Genomic DNA, 18,174 nt, shown 5'->3' on the forward strand with positions numbered 1-18,174 from the left:
CCCGTCCACCTCAACGCTATGGCTATTTGGAATACACAAATTTTTACTGTAGCAATTTTGTTTGTATTTGATAAATATTGTCCAATCATAGATAGTATGTGATGGGAAATCTAAAAAGTTTTACAAATTTTTTTGAACTAAACAAGACGTGAATATCTCTAGAATTTCTCTACGCTTTCCGTGAAAGCAAGAGCAGCCGATTGTTGTTTTAAGGGAACGAGCGAGCCAGCGAGTGAATTGGAATGGTGACGGTACGGTTGGTATGTTGCATTGCAGCTGTAGGTGCCCGACCCCGAGTGAAGGTGAAGCGGCGCCTGATGCGGATCCTGACGAGCGCCACTGTCTGCAAATCTCAGACATTAAAACGTACGACAGTGCACGGGGAAGGCCCCCATCAATTCGCTGGTGGCCCTGCCTGGCCTGCTTTTACGAGCGCGACCGTGACCACGACGGGTGCCATGGCGGTCCGGCTCGACGAGGGCAAGGCCGGATCTCATCTGACGAGCGACGACGACGAGGATTACCTACCCGTCGGCTCACTCCGCCTTTCAGCACCTTTAATCATATTCACCCTAATAGTATAGGTGGATGGGCAACCATTGCCATGCCGCCGCAAAAGATTACAAAGGTCACAACCGGAGATGGGCGACGGCGAGCGTGAACGACAGCAGAATCTATCAGGACCGGAACCGGAGGACGCCCGTGCCATACCGCCGCAGCGCAGGGCATGGCCCCGCACCAGCAGGCAACACGACTATTCGGAATTGACAACGTCAGGTCGGGTCAGGCAGCCACAGCTTCATTTCTGTGTGTGATCCCGTGACGGACTACAATGAATGGCACCGCTACTCAACATGCGCTTGCGAGTCGCCGAGCCGACGATGTCCTTTCCGTACTCAAAGTTGCATACTTGCATCCATTCCCTCCGAGCAGCAACCCCTCAGGATCAGACCTTGCTCTGCTTCTGGTTCCGGTTCGCCATTGATGAGAATTGTGCTTGTGCAAGGCAGCACTGTACCATACAGCGCAGATCTGGGCGCCATAGCTCCCAGCACCCCTGCTCACTCACTCTGGCTCATGTGGCCATGTGGGAGTCGAGGAGCAGGAGATGGATGGAGGGAATAGTAGTAGCCACTAGCCCCAACCCCATGTGGCTGGCACTTGGACTCTTGTTGGTACACGGCCGAAATTTCCGGGACGAGACCACCTCTGCACTGTGGACTGTGGACGGAGATCCATCTCAGAGCGGGCGGAGTAGAGTGCAGACACACATCAGTGACATCAGTGCTACTGCATACGGGTCTTCTTCACTAGTACTACTATAACCTTCTCTATTCCAAGAAAGCTACGAGTACTTGCAAGCAAGAAATGCTCAACTTACCTGTTCTTCCTGACCAAATTTCTAACACACAGCAGGCCAACTAGTAATCATCTTGAGATTGACTGCGCAAGCAAGTACTACCAGTGATAAGCTTATTACTCCCATGTAAACAACTGCCAGTGCACGCGGTTAGAATGACTAGAATGAAGCTGCATGTCATCATAACCAAATACACTTACCCGATACAGACAGGTGGTTGGCACCGGAGCTGTGGACGGCTTCCAGGTAGAGGTGACAGTGACACAGGGCCTCCTTGGTCCTTGCATTTGCGAGCCAACCACTAGAGATTTACAATATACTACACATCCTAGAGATGCTCCAGTTTGCCATTCTCTATGCCCAAGTCGCAACTTTGGTCGACCTGTATATATAAACTATAATCTGATGAGTCCCTCTGAGACTATGACCGTACCTTTTGAATAATACAGAATGCAATTAAAATAGTAGGATCTGCTCAGGATCATCAGATCATATGGGCCTATGCGTTCACAAAATATTGCCACTTGTCCTTGTCTACATGCACCAGCCTTAAAAACTCATCAGAAACAGGAAAAGGATGTAAGCTTACATGACATATGCACACCACTAGCAAATACTAAAAGCGGCTAATCATACTATAGAAAAATAAAAGGCAATCTGGAGCATAATATATGTCAATGCACTTGCTTTTGTCATACCTTAGTTCCACCCTGGCAAGCATTTTAGGACTGATAGGACGTTGAACACATTATTACTTAAGTGCCGAAACTTGATGCAAGTTGGGATTTGAATGCTGCAAGCTGCAATACTGGGAAAGTTACCCTGTAAAATATATGTTTTTCAAGATGTAAAGGCTATCCATTGGCAACTAGTATCTCAATTGGTTTCAGGTCTGCCGGAATTTTCCTTTTGCGCCACCAGTCCACTGTGCACACAGAAGAGTAAGCTGTGAGCACTCGTCTGATAAGTGCTCTGGAGACAGAACGAAACATGAGAGCAGCTGCATTGTGTCCTGCTAAATTTTTTAGTGTTTTACAAGTTGCGAGAAAAGTTCAGTCAAATAGGAAGTGATGCAAAAGTCATCCACTTTTCTACTGTTTCTTGTTTCTACGGCAGCTCTACTGGACAACTCGGCAGAAGGAGATTAGACTGCCTTGATATCAAAGGGCATCTTTCAGTTTCCTTTTTATCTTCCCCAGGGTAAGGTAGCCTTGTTCAAGGATCATGATTGACAAGAAACAAGTATCCAATGTATAAATATCTATCCCCAGTGAGTGGGTCTGGCATTTATCAGTCCTATTGCTGGAGCAAGATGGGCCTTTTGATGCTCCTTTACACGAGCAGGGAACTAGCAAAAGCAATTCAGAGATATGTAAAAGAGTCTTGTGGCTAAACAATTGTGTGCACAGATAATTGTTTGTTTGTTCACCATCCACTGGACAAGCAAAAAGGTAGGTAGTACAAGCAACAAAAGTGGGTTATTAGTGGTACCAGGAAACAAAGAGTGCATTAGTCTTCGATATTATTTCACACTTTGTTCAGTAGCACTTCACTACAGAGTTCAGAAATTTATTAGTTCACTCGTACCTTTTAAAACATCTCTAGTTCTATTCTTGGATCATCTATCCACCTCCATCCATACCAAAGTGGACCAAAGGACCAGTTGGGCCAGGCCATGGAGGCCCAGGATAGCAGCAAAGATTTGACCTGAAAATAGATAGCAACGAACTCTAGTGTTAACCACCAATGATTTCCTGTTGGGCACCAGCAGACTATGGGCCTAGGAGATACACAGAAGTGACACCTTACCTGCCAATAGATCATGCTTGGAATGAGGGCCCATCTTTGTACGCTGTATGCTGTAACCGGGTTTAGCCGTAGCTTCATCAAAGTCCCCACCTTTGGTTGCTTCATGACCAAGTTTTCAGGGAAGCTACAAGTCCTCAAAACAGTGCATCTTTGGGCTTTTCAAACTTTGTCACTGCCTAGGAATGATGATAGAATAAAGAGCTAAGAACAAATAGTTTCTTCATAATAGACAACACTGTCCCAGATATTATTATGTCACAAACTGCTGCCCATAAATTCGCACAGCGTAGCTTGAAACAAAAGAAACATGGAACAGTTCTACCAAAAAAGTACCTAGTACCATGAAAAAATGTTTCATAGAACATCTTGCTGATGATTACCACATAAGTAGATTTTAAGAACTACATAACAGAAAGTAACTCTCAGTGAGGAACAAAGGATGTCTCTGGTATCAAATGACACGCAGAGCAAGTAGAGCCCTACGAAGATCCTGAAATGATCGTTCGGTTTTACACTACCTAATAACTTTGACACAGGACATTGTGAAAAGACATACATACAGAAACAGGGCAGCAAAACCTGGCTTACGTCAAACAAGATGAAAATTGTAAATTAGACTGAGGTGTGAACTAAGCCGCCTTGTAACTTATGGGTAAAGCAAGATGAAAAGACTGCTATTGCACTCATGTAAGGAAGAATGTAATATCTGATGCTATTTGCAGCCAGGAACACAGAATTTTCTGGTACAAACAATACTCTGGTAATGAAGAAGAAATGTACAAAATCAGCTTCAGCCTTAGGCAAACCGAAAATCTAACATCGGGTGAATGTATCTCTGGTCAGCAATTCTGCAACTGGTCTCCCATATACTTGGAACATAATATCTTACATGTAAAATTTTCATTATACATAGCCAGTAAATTTAAATCACGTGTGAATACAATTATATAAATACAACTGAACCTGAAGTGACATTGCTACAATACAGAGTACTCAGTATATGTTGAGTAAAGTCCAAAGTTCCAGCATTGACTTATATGGTTAGTTTCGTCACCCTGCAGGTTACATATCACAGAATTTTGTTACACAAAGATGAAGACGAAAAATATTCGAGCACAAAAGAGGCATGTAAAATGCCAAAAGAATTCCTACATCCTGATTTGATCAAAACAAAAACATAATCCATTGAAATTGCCAATTGAAATCTTTCTAACTTTTCTTTTGTGCCACTGTCTGAAAGAAAACAGCTATGTTAAAGGTAAAGAAAAAATGATCCACTGGAGCACTAAACAATTATGTATGTGAACAAATGTCTTGGCAAACCCAACAAAAAAACAACGCATCCTATGGGGGAAAGACTACCCCACGGCAATGCATTAAGAAGAAACTTCTCACGCGCTGGCCGAGATATGGCACCAAGTGCCCGGAACACACGCCTGCAGCCATATGCATCTCGCTGAAATCGACTCAGGTCGTTACACATATAACTCAGGAACACGGTCTCTGCGACGGGTGTTTTTCTAACCCAGGCCTGTTTAAATTCGCTCCCACAGCGAGTCGAACCCAGGACCTAGGTGCTACTAAGGCTCCTGTGACTAGTAGGCTAAAGATCTGTTTGCAACAATAATGCTCATGATGTCTGGGAGACACACTATGTAAGTAAAGTAGAACTAGGTGCCCATGGTATCCAAAGTTAGAGATAGTGGTAGTTCTGTGATTCTGTCTGGTTAGATGGAAAAACGAAAAGGTTTTGCTGTTCCAGACAACCATTTGATTCAGCAAGGAACTTTGTGAGAAATGTGGAGAGCTCCCATAATAGATATTATGACATTTCGATCTACCACATTTCAGAATAGAAAACAATTTTCTCTGTTTAGTTTAGCGATCCAAGAAATAAAATGTCCGACTCCACCATAAGGTCCATACCAATTTAGCTATCTGTTGATTATCTTCAGAAAGCACGTTCCAGTTGCTCTTCCAATTTAGACATTTTCATCACCATGAGACTGCTCATAAGATCGTGTTTCTTGAGGATAGAATGGAGACATAAATAAACTTGACATATCCCAGCATTCATCAGATGCCAGTGTATGCTGTAAGTAAAGCGACCAAGAATAATTAGATTCCATAGACATATCGCATGCAACAATTAACAATGTAAGTGAACAGTGAGCATCCAAAATTGGGGAAAGCTGAAAAAACGTATCAGTAACATCAGGGATAAGATAGAAATAATGTTTGGATGGGTTAAAACAGAATGGTTTAAAAGATAGCATAAATTAATCACGCAAACTATTGAAAACTTCCTCCCAATTGAAACTAGGCGTGAAATTCAAACAATATGCATAGCGGGGCCAAACCCATGAAGTTATCCAACTTACATTGTCATATTCAGGAGCTATCCCTTCTGTGCAGGCCTGATAGTATCCTGAATTCAGAGACCATGAAGGCCTATAAGGTTCAAGTTGATCATAAGGTATGTGCACATAGGGTTGTATCTCATATGATTGTCTTGAACTCTCCAAATTATCAACATCATTTTGGTGGTTGTATGTCGAGAAGTTCTACACCAGGACCAAAATATAACTTAGTTCAAAATAGTGAGGACTGATAAACACAAGATGTGTTACAGATACATAAGTAGGTTCTCCTGAAGAAGCATATAAGTTATCAATAAAGAAAATCTAGGAAAGTATGTTTCTGAAAACCCAAATGGAACACAAAGCAATGGGGCTGCCAGATCAGTAACAAACCTCATAGTACTCCAACTTGTGAGAAGAAACTGTCTCTGGAGGCTCAACTTGAATGTGCAGCGGTTGTTCACCAAAATTCTGATTGTAGCTAAAAATAGGCTGAGATGAAATTTTACTGTCTTCATCATAAGGCAAGAATTCCTGCATGTAATATTCAGTGGTTATCAGAAGGATAGAAAACATGATACATCAGTTTGAAAGATTCAAAAGTAGTTGGTCCTAGAACATAAAGAATGGTTATGTTTATTTTGGAAGCTACAGATAAAACTCTTTTATTTATGAGGCAAGCCACACTTTACTATTAAAGATAGCACAAATCACGTGAGGTGGAACAGATGTGTGTGTATAATTTAAAAGTGCCTTGTTATAGACAGAACTGGGACACAGATGGCTAAGTCGTTCACTAACGGATAAATTAAACAATTATACTTCACATAACTGAAAAGCAAGGTTAAACTGACAATGCAGTGATGCTGACGCATAATTGAGCTAAGCGCCCATGTTAGCGACAGATCCAGGCATGATAACCACCTGGTATTGAGATTCCTCCTCTCTGTAGACATCCTGATAGCTCTGATTAGGAAACCAAGTAGTCTCATCGGGAACACCATGAAACCTGTTGTGTTGTTCGTAGGATCCATCATATGAAGTGTAGGTAGGTTGTTCGTAAGGTCGATCATATGAAGTGTAGGTAGGCTGCTCATAAGATCGATCATATGAAGTGTAGGTAGGCTGCTCATAAGATCGATCATATGAAATGTAGGTAGGCTGCTCATAAGATCGATCATATGAAATGTAGGTAGGCTGCTCATATGAATGCGTCTCCTCTTCTGCATTACCATACCAAGACGATCGCTGTTTCCAAACAAACAAAATAGAAGGGGAATCCCCCATCCGTCAGTAAGAATGGCAGCACAGCACTGGAGAGAGTTGAGGAAAATCCAAAACGGGACGGCGTTCATGTATCTGCTCACGTTGCTCTGAAACTGCACCTCGCCGTCGTCGTGCCACTGGACAGTCCCGGTGGCCGGCGGCGCCACCTCGACGACGACGGAGTCCTCGACGCCCCCCTTCGTGTTGGCGTAGACGGGTACACCGAGGGAGTCGACCCCGATGCGGCGCTCCCCGTAGCCGTCGCAGTGGCCGAAGAGGTAGTCAAGCCCCCGCATGCAGTGCCTCCAGTAGTCGCGGGCGCGGGCGCGGGCGCACGCGCACGTGGAGCGGCAGTGGCAGTGCGGCGCGACCGGCGGCGGCAGGAACGGCCACCCGCGGAACACCTCTGGCGTGGGGTACAACGGCTGGTGGCGCGGCGCGTCCCCGTAGTCGTATGGCTTGGGCCAGTAGTACGGCTCCGCCGCGGGGGCCGGTGGCGAGCTCGGCCGAGGGGGCTGTGGCGCTGGCGCCGGGGCGGATGTGGGCGGCTGAGGGAGCGGAGATCGCGGCACCGGCTGCGGGGCGGTGGGGGCGGGCGTCGCGGCGCGGGAGGCGACGGGGTAGCAGGTGGCGGAGGAGGGCGGGAGAGGCGAGCCGTAGGTGGCGGTGATGTCGTAGCCGCCGGCGTATGGGTGCGGGTTGTAGTCGTCGAACTCGTCGTCGTCTAGGTAGTCGGCGTCGGCCGCCATTGGGTATGGCGGGGGTTGGTGGGTGGCGAGGAGGAGGTGAAGTGGAGTGGGTCGGGCTCGAAGTGAGAAGATCGGGGGAACTGCGGAGTGGACGGGCAGCGGCAGGAGGGGGCGGCGGCTGGTGGCATGTTAACCAGTCGCCACTTCGGGCAGGGCGATGGCGACGTGAGAGCAAGAGGCGTAGGCCAGAAGCGATTTTGGGCGTTGCGGTTGCGGGCTTGCGGCATCGCGGGGAAGAGGACGGAGGCCACCGCCACGCCTGCCAATTCCATTATTGCGCCGCACCGGGATCACGATCATCGTGCGTCAACTATGGTCTAGGAGTGGGGCCCTCCTCTTTTTTCTCTCGGGTGCTGCCGTAGGCCCAAAGGCCCGTGAGCCGTGAGGCTTCGACCCGTCCGTCAAGGTCAAAACCGCACGGTGACGGCACCACATGGCACGTGCCAAGTTGCCACGTGGGGAGCTGGGATGGGATCCACGAGTCAACGGTAATCGAGTGCGTGCGATCGGGAGGACTGCTACTATGCCTTGCTTTTGCGCGAGGCTGATGAAGTCAACCAGAGCAGAGTGAGAGCGGGTTTAGATAAAAAACTCTTTGCATTTGGATATGTAGCACTTTTATTTGCACTTAATAATTAGGGCCCCTTGCTAAAATTTAGTCATATTAGTAGCTAAAGTTTCAAACACATTGACTAAAAGAAGCTAAAATAGTTTAGTTCCATTACTTATCCAAGAGTAGTTAAAATAATTTTAGCTAGCTAAAATTTAGCAAGGGGAACCAAACGAGACCTTAATGTCCAATCATGAACTAACTAGATTTAAAAAATTTATCTCACAGGTAAACTATATAATTAGTTATTTTCTTATATATATATTTAATATTGAGTAAAATACACTGCCAGTCCTTTAACTTGTCAGTCTATGCCACTTTGGTCCATGAACTTGTAAATCCGAAAAAGTGACCCTTGAACTTGTCCGCCTGTGCCACTTTGGTCTATGAACTTGCAAACGCAAAACAGTGGCCCCTAAACTTGTCGGCCTGTGCCACTTTGGTCCATGCGTGTAAAGGCTCTTTCAACGCGTCAACAAATATTTGTTTATTTCATAACTAATTATTAGTGAAATGCTAAATTCATGAAATATTTTGTGTAGCCTCTTCATGATGTACTCTGCCTAGGAAAATATGAAACCTAAAGAACGAATAATTTTTACTTGTTTTAAAATTATCTCTTTTAATTAATAAATATAACGAATTGATATATTATTTGATATATTTGACACTATGAATAAAAATATATCAATTTCGTAAATTAAAAAAAGTGCCGACATCATCGCAGATGTCAACACCATAAAACGGTGCCATGCATGGCCTACTAGCTAGAGGCGGCCACGTGGCAGAACAGTGCCATACAACTGGTGTTATTTTCGTATTTGTATGTTCATGGACCAAGGTGGCACAGGTCGACAAGTTCAAGGGGCACTTTTTCGCGTTTGCAAGTTCATGGACCAAAGTGGCACAGGCGGACAAGTTCAGGGGTCACTTTTTCGCGTTTGCAAGTTCGTGGACCAAAATGGCACAGACTGACAAGTTAAAGGACCGCCAGTGTATTTTACTCTTTAATATTTCCTACATGTGTTTAAAGATTTTATATGATGGAGAATTTTATAAACTTTTAGAATTTTAAAAGACATCTAATCAGACCCTAAGGCAAGAGGCATCAGCTCCAGGCTTTGGGGACGTAACGTTGTCGTGACGAATAAGTTTGACCTTTGATTCACCTCAAATCAACGAATCTGGAGAGAACCATTTAGGGATCGGTGTGAGGCCTTCAGGATAGAGATTCCTCCCGCATGGGTGTTCTAGTTTGCATTGTGTGGTGATTCAAGAAACTTTGCTAACGTGGCAATAATGTGATGGTGTTGGTGGAATTTGTGATCATTGTTGTGCACATTATACTCAGTGTTTAGAGCATATTTGATATAAATAGTTAATTGCTAAATAGCTCAAAATTAAATCTATATATCAAACATGAGGGCTAATAGGTGGACTAACTTTTTAGTAAAATCTTTAGGTAGATGTTAGCCAATTAGCTAGCGCTAATTTAATTTTTTTTAGCCTAACTAGTTATTACTAGCTCTAGCTCATTCAAACACGCGCCTCAGTGTCGTGGTCCAATAAAGCAAAAAAAAAAAGCGTAACAGTTTTAGTGGATTCTAGTGATGCCATCCTAGTGAGCAGCTAGATATGAGCACATAGGGATTGCGCTTATCTGCAGGTGCAGAAATGTCCTCTCACAATTTACTGTAGCAAAAGCCTGTTACTAGGGTCTTGTTTAGTTCATGCGGAAAACCAAAAAGTTTTCAAGATTTCCCGTCACATCGAATCTTGTGGTACATGCATAAAACATTAAATATAGACGAAAACAAAAACTAACTACACAGTTTAGTTATAAATCACGAGACAAATCTTTTAATTCTAGTTAGTCTATGATTAGATAATATTTGTCGCAAACAAATAAAAGTGAGGCCTAGGCATTCCTCGACGGTAATCTCCTGTTTCCATCTCTAACTTTGCGCTGCATGCCATCCGGTGAGCCCAACAAAATCTGTTACGAGCAGGCGTGCTGCTTGAACCTACTTTGAGAACCCGGCCTGCTGAGACATAAGTCTTGGCCCAATTCAAGACTAGCTGCCCCCTTACCGATATTTTATTTTTTAAAAATGGGAGGAAAAGAAAAAAGACCAACGGCCCACTGCCCATTCGCGTGCCGTTTTTCTACAGTTTGCGAGTCCACACCATCTGCCTAACCTTTGCTTTTTAAAAGAAGAAAGTCGTGAGGGGCACTTCTTGCCGATGCCGTATGCAAGGTTTGGAAGATTTTTAACGTTTTGGCGTAACCCATCCGATAGTCCGCAAACTTGTGCAACGATTTTTCAGTTTCCCATCTAAGAGCAACTCCAACAGCTTGGCTATTTTTTGTTGTGGGGGCTATTTTAGAATTTGCAAAGCAAAAAGTGGACTCCAACAGTTATGCTATCTGCTTTTGTAAAATAGAAAGTTTGCTATCTTTTGATTTTCGATGGCTATATATAGCCAACCAATGACACGAGCTAGCTGATTTTGTAAAATAGCAAGGCTGTTGTGGATCTTTTCTTTTTTAAGAAGTTTTATATTTTATAAAATGGCTAAACAATAAAATTTGACTACTAATTTTAGCCAAGCTCTTGGAGTTGCTCTAAGAGCAACTCCAACAGCTTCGCTATTCTTATTATGAAGGCTTTTTAGAACTTGTATAGCAGAAAAATAGGCTCCAACAGATGTGCTATTTGGTTTTGTAAAATAGAAAGTTTGTTATTCTTTGATTTTCGTTGGCCATTTATAGCCAACCATCGACACTAGCTATCTGATAGCAAGGCTGTTGTGGACCTTTTCTTTTTTAAGAAGTTGTCTATTTTACAAAATGACTAAACATTAAAATTTGGCTATTAATTTTAGCTAAGCTCTTGGAGATGCTCTAAGGCCCAGTTTAGTTCACCCAAAACTCAAAAGCTTTTTAATACATGTAGAAAACATTAAATATAACTAAAAAATAATTAATTATATAGTTTATCTGTAATTTACGTAACAAAATTTTTAAACCTAATTAATTTATGGTTAGACAATAATTACTAAATAAAAATAAATTTATTACAGTGTCTAAAAACTTTTTAACTCCTTAATTACACAAGGCGTGGAGTTCTCGAGCACCCGATGATTCTCGGGCCTAGTTCAGTTGTAGCACTTTCGTTTGTTTGTATTAAATATTATCCAATCATAGACTAACTAGGGTAAAAAGATTCGTCTCGTAATTTACAGGTAAACTGTGTAATTAGTTTTTGTTTTCATCTATATTTAATGTTTTATATATGTGCCGAAAGATTCAATATGATGTAGAATCTTGAAAAATTTTAGAAACTAAACAAGGCCTCGGACAGAAACAAAGCCTATCTGCGGTCACGGCGACGCCAGTCAACGTATAGAAAAAGGTACTGTAACATCAACGTTCGCAATCCATCAACGTGACAAAGCTATGAATCGCGTATACGCGGTGAACCAAGTTTTCCTACCAAAACACGCGGGGGCGCGCGTGGACCCAGCCAGCATGGAGTGGACACGGACGGAGGCCTCGTTTAGTTAAAAAAAACCAAAATCTTTTCAAGATTCTCCGTCACATCGAATTTTGTGGCACATACATGGAGTATTAAATATAGACGAAAATAAAAACTACTGTAAATCACGAGATGAATCTTTTAAATCTAGTTACTCCATAATCGAATAATGTTTGTCAAATAAAAACGAAATTGCTAGCGACGAGGCTGGAGCCTCCGGGTTCCTGTTCGTTCGTTCCAGTTCCACGCCGCCGCAGCCCTTCCCAAACCCCGGTGCGGTGCCCGGCCAAACTCTGAAAGCAACCCCCGCTCGGCCCCCCCCCCCCAACCCCCCCCCCCCCCAACGCGACGGCACCGGCACGGCGAACTCGGGCAGAGCAACAGCACAGGCACGCACCGTCGCCGCGCGCCAGGGCCAGTATAAAAACGCCGTTCCCATTCCAAAACCCGCCGGTTTCCCCACAGCCAGCCGGGCGGTTCGGAAGGCAGAGCAGAGCAGAGCACTTCCCCTCCCGACCCGGCCTCCCCTCCCCGCGCAGCCGCGCTTGCATCTCCCACCACAGTCCGTCCGCCCGCCCGCCCGCGGCAGATCCCGAGGCGGCTCGCATTTCCGTCCGCCGCCCACCCGCCTCCAACGGCCGGTTGCCCACGCCCCGCTCCGCCCCGACGACACGCGATCCCAGTTCCCAAGCCCGAGCGAGGTCAACTCAAAGTACCCCCGCGCCCGCCCGCCTTAAACGTTTGTCTTCCCTCCCCCTCCTCCTCACCCCGCCACGACGCAGTCGCAGCAGCAGCAGCAGATCCACCACCGACGCGCGCGCCGCGCGCCCCGACGCGGAGCGCTGGATCCCGCGCAGCAGGAGGCGGCCAACCCGTCGCCGTCGCCCCCGGCCCCCACACCCGCCGCAACCGCAAGCGCCGGCCGCGGCGTCCGCTACCGCACGCCCTCGTCCCCGGACCTCCTGCTCCTACCCACCGACGCCGCCAAGATGCGCCGCTACTCCGCGCTCCCCAACGGGGGACGCCAGGAGACGCTGGCCGACCGCGCGCACCGCTACCGGGGCGTCCTACTCGTCGTCCTCGCACCGCTCGCGCTCGTCTCCCTCGTCCTCCTCCTCATGCCTCGCTCGCCCTCCGGCGCCACGGGTGTCGCCAGGAGGTCCGGGCCCGCGGGGGCTGACAAGTACGCCGTCATCTTCGACGCCGGGAGCTCCGGCAGCCGCGTCCACGTCTTCCGCTTCGACTCTAACCTGGATCTCGTCCACATTGGCAGCGAGATCGAGCTCTTCGTCCAGGTACACTTACCCGTTCGTCAATGGGATCTGGATCTGGTCCGCGTCTCGTGATCTCAAAGCTCCCTCCCCTTCTCGCCTACAGAAAAAACCGGGACTTAGCGCCTACGGCAACGACCCCCGGGAAGCTGCCGAGTCGCTCGTCTCTCTCCTTGATGAAGCCAAGCGAGTGGTGCCCGTGGAATTGCGCGATCAAACGCCTGTCAGAGTCGGGGTGGGTGGCACATCGCAGCAGTCGATTTTTGTAATTGGTGTTTCATGACGTTCTTACTGTATTAGTTTCCTTGTCGATCCATGCGCAGGCCACCGCAGGGCTGAGAAATTTGGGCGCACAAAAGTCCGAGGCGATATTGCAAGCGGTAAATGGTTCTTCTAGTATAACCGATCAGTGATGTCATCACTGCATTAATCAGCGCATGTAGCATGCTTGATCATAGCTTTCTATTATCTGGATTTGGCTGCTGACATACCCAATTGGTGCAGGTTAGGGACCTTCTCCGCGAAAAGAGTTCCTTTAAAAACAAAGAGGATTGGGTTACAGTTCTTGATGGAACGCAGGAAGGCGCATACGAGTGGGTATGATGCTGTTCTTATCCATCTGTCGCTCTCGTCACTGTGTCCAACTGATTCTCAGAAATGTTTGGCACTATCCAATGTTGCCAAGGCTCTAGATTGACAAGATTAGCTAATGTACCAGCATTCTTTGATTTGGACAAAAGTGCATCCTTTATTACAAAAAAAAAATGCTTCTTTGTGCAATCTATCTGTCAATCCTTTCAGAACTGCTGTCTGCCAGGCTGCACAATATAATAATAATAATAATATCATATAAGTGATAGTTCAAACCAATTCAGGTTCATAGAATCTAATTAGTTTTAATTTATCCAAATCTAATGCAATTAGTCAGTGTGATAGAGGTTTTGTTTTGACATAATGACATCTCCAAATCAAACATTCTGATTACCCATATCACTGAGAGGTTTAGGTATTATTCACGGGTTGTGTGAGAGTGTTCAGGAATTGCTCATGATTCGTGCTTCGATATTCACACTTTAGTCCTGCAACAAGTAACAATTATTATTTTTCTATCTACTTATAGGTTACTATCAATTATCTGTTGGGAAACTTGGGAAAGACTTATGCAGACACGGTTGGAGTAGTTGATCTTGGTGGTGGATCTGTCCAAATGGCATATGCTATTGCAGAGAAGGATGCAGAAAAGGCTCCTAAACCATCCGATGGAGAAGATGCATATGTGAAGAAACTGTTCCTCAAAGGAACCACATATTATCTTTATGTTCATAGGTTAGTGTTATAAATTACTGAGCTCTGAATTGTTGCTACTGCTTTGAAGTCCTAATTTACATCACCTGCGACAACCAAGGCATAGTAACAGACACTAACAGTGTGAAATCTATTTAAGCACCTGATGGTGGTTCCAATCCTGTAAATCCCTTGGTTCTCATATTTTGACTCATAGGTCATATTTTACAACAAAGCTGAAAATTGTTGTAGTTCTGGAAGTAGCAACTTAAGGGAATTGTTATCTAATAGAAAAAAAAACAGAAAGAGAACACTACTCATGGGTAGAGTAACCTTAGGTGAGCGACATTAAAAAACAGTATTTTAGTATTATTTCCTGGTTTAGAGTCATGCACTGGTCATTTGTATATTTTTTGGTAGTCTGCTGGAAATGGCATCGTGTGATTATACCCACTCCCATCATAAAAAAATGCTGAAAACGTTTTTTTTTTGCAGTTATTTGCATTACGGGTTGCTGGCAGCTAGAGCAGAGGTCTTAAAAGCTGGCAATGGCAATGGTTACAGCAACTGTATGTTAGAGGGATTTCAAGGTGTGGTTGCTTCTTCCCTGGTCTCTCCTATCTTATATGTTTCCTGTCTGTGTATACAGGCTTGAAATACCTCCCTGCCAATGAATGTTCTTTTCATCATCATTAAATAGGTGAACTTTGTCAGGTCACTGCGATATTTTGTTTTGGAAAGGGTCATTGCTTGATGTCCCACAAACTAATTACATGTCAGCAATCACTCTATGATAAATAAAACCTATGTCTATCTTATATTACCTTGATAGGCTAGTTATAGTTCTGGCCACAACTATGCTTATAGACACCTGATTAATATACAGACAGAATAGACATTATGGTCCCAGTTAGATAGCATTTCTTTTAACTCCTATGTTCCTTGGCTCCTCGCGGATCATCTGATGTTTTGTTGACTTCTCTCAGTAACACCTGATATATAATTGTGTAATGATTGTAGGGCAATACAAATATGGTGATGATTCATTTGAAGCATCTGCTTCACCTTCTGGTGCTAGTTATTCAAAATGCAAGGATGATGCAGTGAAAGCTCTTAAAGTTGATGAAGCATGCACCCACATGAAGTGTTCTTTTGGTGGCATTTGGAATGGTGGTGGTGGTGCTGGACAAAAGAATCTCTTTGTAGCATCCTTTTTCTTTGATAGGGCTGCTGAGGTAAGGTTATAGAACAAATGATTCTAGTAGTTTCGTGGCGTGTCTCATCTGAACTTTAAAATTAATTCTCTTGTTTGCCAGTCCTTGTTTTATCCTTGTTACGTCTGTAACCATTTACTTGTGTCTTTTTAGGCTGGATTTGTGAACGCCAATGCAGCTGTTGCTAAAGTTAAACCCTCGGACTTCAGACAAGCTGCCGAGCGTGCTTGTTCGTTGAGCGTCAAGAATGCCGAGGCTACCTTCCCTGGTGTTCCAAAGGATAACATTCCATATATCTGCATGGACCTTGTTTATCAATACACGTTACTTGTTGATGGATTCGGTATGACCTGATCAAACGAAACAAATCAGAACAGCATAAAGGTTCTAAGTTTGTTCTCACTCATTTTGCAAACATTCTTGCAGGCGTTGATCCAAACCATGAGATGACCTTGGTAAAGAAGGTCCCTTACAGTGATGCATATGTTGAAGCTGCATGGCCACTTGGCAGTGCCATCGAGGTGGCATCTTCATCATAGGAAGGAAACACAGTTTAGCAAGGTAACATCGAGCGACATTGTTGTCATGAAGTTTTGCTTTGAGAGGTTTTATTTTTCCCTTGATCGCTTACTGAATTCACACCATTTTGTCACTCAATCCATTCATCCTCTTATACGGTACGGTAGCTCTACACATAAGGGAATTCTCTGTTGTAGTGTTGTACTTGGTTCCAGTCCAGCGGCCATTGTAAGGCCTATTGTTATTATTGTTATTAATATTTGTATACTACTAATGCAAGTAAGATGAGAGCCTCAATCATTCTTTTTGACCTCTAATATACTGGGATGTGCATGATATAAGTGCCATCGTTCTCTCACTGAAACTGCATACATGTATGGTCCATTGACCGAAATCTGACTCATCTTTTGCCCTTTGTATCTGAAATCATTATGACCATCATTGTGTTTACGAGCTTGTTCGACACACACACAAAAAAAAAGTTTACTGGCTGCCCTTTGCATGGTTGCTGTTGTAAAAGAGTATTAACTGTGTTGGCCTGAACTGCTTATCTATTGCTGGCTTGCTCCTCTACATCCATCAGGTACAGACGATGCTGCGGCAATTTTGGGCTAGATGGTGTATTGGGCTTCGGCCCGGTAAACATGGCCTTTACTGTACTGCTACTGCCTACGCAATTTTGCCAGTCACATGCAGCCTACTACAGTGCTGCTAATGGTAATGGGCACGGTCTAGCTTTCAGAGGTGCAACTCCTCTGAGAAATGCAGGATGCGTCATGAGTGAGGTAAAAACAGGAGCCATCGATATTGCATCTTCTTCATAGGCCGGAAACACAGTTATCGTCACGAAAGTTTTGGGGCAGGAGGTTTTCCTTGATCCACCCCCCCCCCCACCCCCACCCCCCTCGCACACACACAAAGCGGCAAGAACTTCGCCGGATTTTTATTAGACGATGAAAAAGAATACAGTGAAAAGAAAAGGCAATTATAAAACAGACTGGGCTGGGGCGCACCCGCTTCCCGCCACTGCGGCACCTCCGCTGTTGCAACTCCAACTACGTAGAAAAGAAAGACAGCCTGGAAAGGCAAAAACTAAAACACCAAACAGGTAGCCGAACTGAACATCGACAAGGATAGGATCGTGCGGCTACTCTTCAACCACATTTGATCTGATCGCCAACTGAAAAGTTGTTGAATATTTCCTTGCATAAAAGAGCTACTTGTCGTGGTTGTCGCGAGCTGTTCTAAAAGTTTTCCTTGATCTGCTGGCTTGCTGAATTCACCATTTTGAAGCCAACGGGAGATGTAGGGGCTGGTTGCAATGCAACCCTGCTAAGCAGGTGTCAACTCTGCCCGGTAAACAAGCAAACTGACTCCCACGAGTAGACGGCCGCTTAGTGCAGAATCTGGATGGCCTTAAGAGCCCGTTTGCAACCCTGCTAAGGCGCTAAGCAGGTGTCAACTCTGCCTGGTAAACAAGCAAACTGACTCCCACGAGTAGACGGTCGCTTAGTGCAGACTCTGGATGGCCTTAAGAGCCTGTTTGGGAGGGCTCCGGCCCGCTCCGGCTCCTCGTGCTACTGTAGTTGTACTGTTTATGGAAGTCATTTTTCTCTCTCTCCTTTCTTTCTCTTTCACCGACAACACAGGAGCACCGGAAGGCAGAAAATCGAGCTTTTTGGTTCTTGAGAGATGTACTGAGGTAGCTGCCGACTGACAAATGATCCCACACTACCTGAATCCACCAGAATCAGAATTTGCAAACCATCAACCATGCCACACAGTTTCATTGTCCTTTTGGATTGTATACTCCCTCCGTCCACGAAAGAGTCAATTTCTAGAGTTGTCTTAAGTCAAACTTTTTAAACTTTGACCAAATTTCTAGAAAAAAAATGCTAAGATTTATGGTATCAAATTAGTATCATTAGATTCATCATAGAATATATTTTTATATAATGTGCATTTTATATTATAGATGCTGTTATTCTTTTCTATAAAGTTAGTCAAACTTTAAAAAGTTTGACTGGCACGGATCCTAGGAATTGATTCTTTCGTGGACGGAGGGAGTACTGCAAAAGGTGAATGTCCCACAGGCATAATTGTATCCTCTGAGAGCACTTCTTCACTCATCCTCCCACAGCCATAAATGCATCTAATAACTCCTTAATGACATGCAACAAAACTTGAGCTGGG

At 44.7% G+C, this 18,174-nt stretch overlaps 2 protein-coding genes across 4 annotated transcripts; one reads left to right on the forward strand and one right to left on the reverse strand.

The window, feature by feature from the left end:
• On the reverse strand, positions 547-7,749 carry LOC8074460. Of its 3 annotated transcripts, XM_021452215.1 has the most exons (10): positions 6,897-7,749; positions 6,454-6,777; positions 5,923-6,063; positions 5,551-5,733; positions 5,096-5,262; positions 3,170-4,224; positions 2,948-3,067; positions 2,059-2,285; positions 1,561-1,742; positions 547-1,443 (listed from the first exon to the last, which is right to left on the reverse strand). In XM_021452215.1, exons 1-5 carry the CDS (start codon positions 7,542-7,544, stop codon positions 5,152-5,154), a joined length of 1,407 nt encoding a protein of 468 aa, XP_021307890.1. In that variant the 5' UTR covers positions 7,545-7,749; the 3' UTR covers positions 547-1,443; positions 1,561-1,742; positions 2,059-2,285; positions 2,948-3,067; positions 3,170-4,224; positions 5,096-5,151. The 3 variants fall into 3 exon arrangements, with proteins under 3 accessions (XP_021307890.1, XP_002463402.1, XP_021307889.1); XM_002463357.2 differs by having other exon boundaries at positions 547-1,742; XM_021452214.1 differs by having other exon boundaries at positions 547-1,755.
• Positions 12,138-16,339, forward strand: LOC8074461 (probable apyrase 2). The gene is made up of 9 exons (XM_002461182.2): positions 12,138-12,988; positions 13,071-13,199; positions 13,288-13,344; positions 13,469-13,561; positions 14,085-14,290; positions 14,744-14,838; positions 15,269-15,483; positions 15,616-15,805; positions 15,889-16,339. The coding sequence occupies exons 1-9, from the start codon at positions 12,683-12,685 to the stop codon at positions 15,999-16,001; spliced, it is 1,404 nt and encodes a 467-aa protein (XP_002461227.1). The 5' UTR covers positions 12,138-12,682; the 3' UTR covers positions 16,002-16,339.

The sequence above is a fragment of the Sorghum bicolor genome, chromosome 2 (genome assembly GCF_000003195.3).
Source record: "Sorghum bicolor cultivar BTx623 chromosome 2, Sorghum_bicolor_NCBIv3, whole genome shotgun sequence".
Classification (NCBI taxonomy): Eukaryota; Viridiplantae; Streptophyta; class Magnoliopsida; order Poales; family Poaceae; genus Sorghum; species Sorghum bicolor.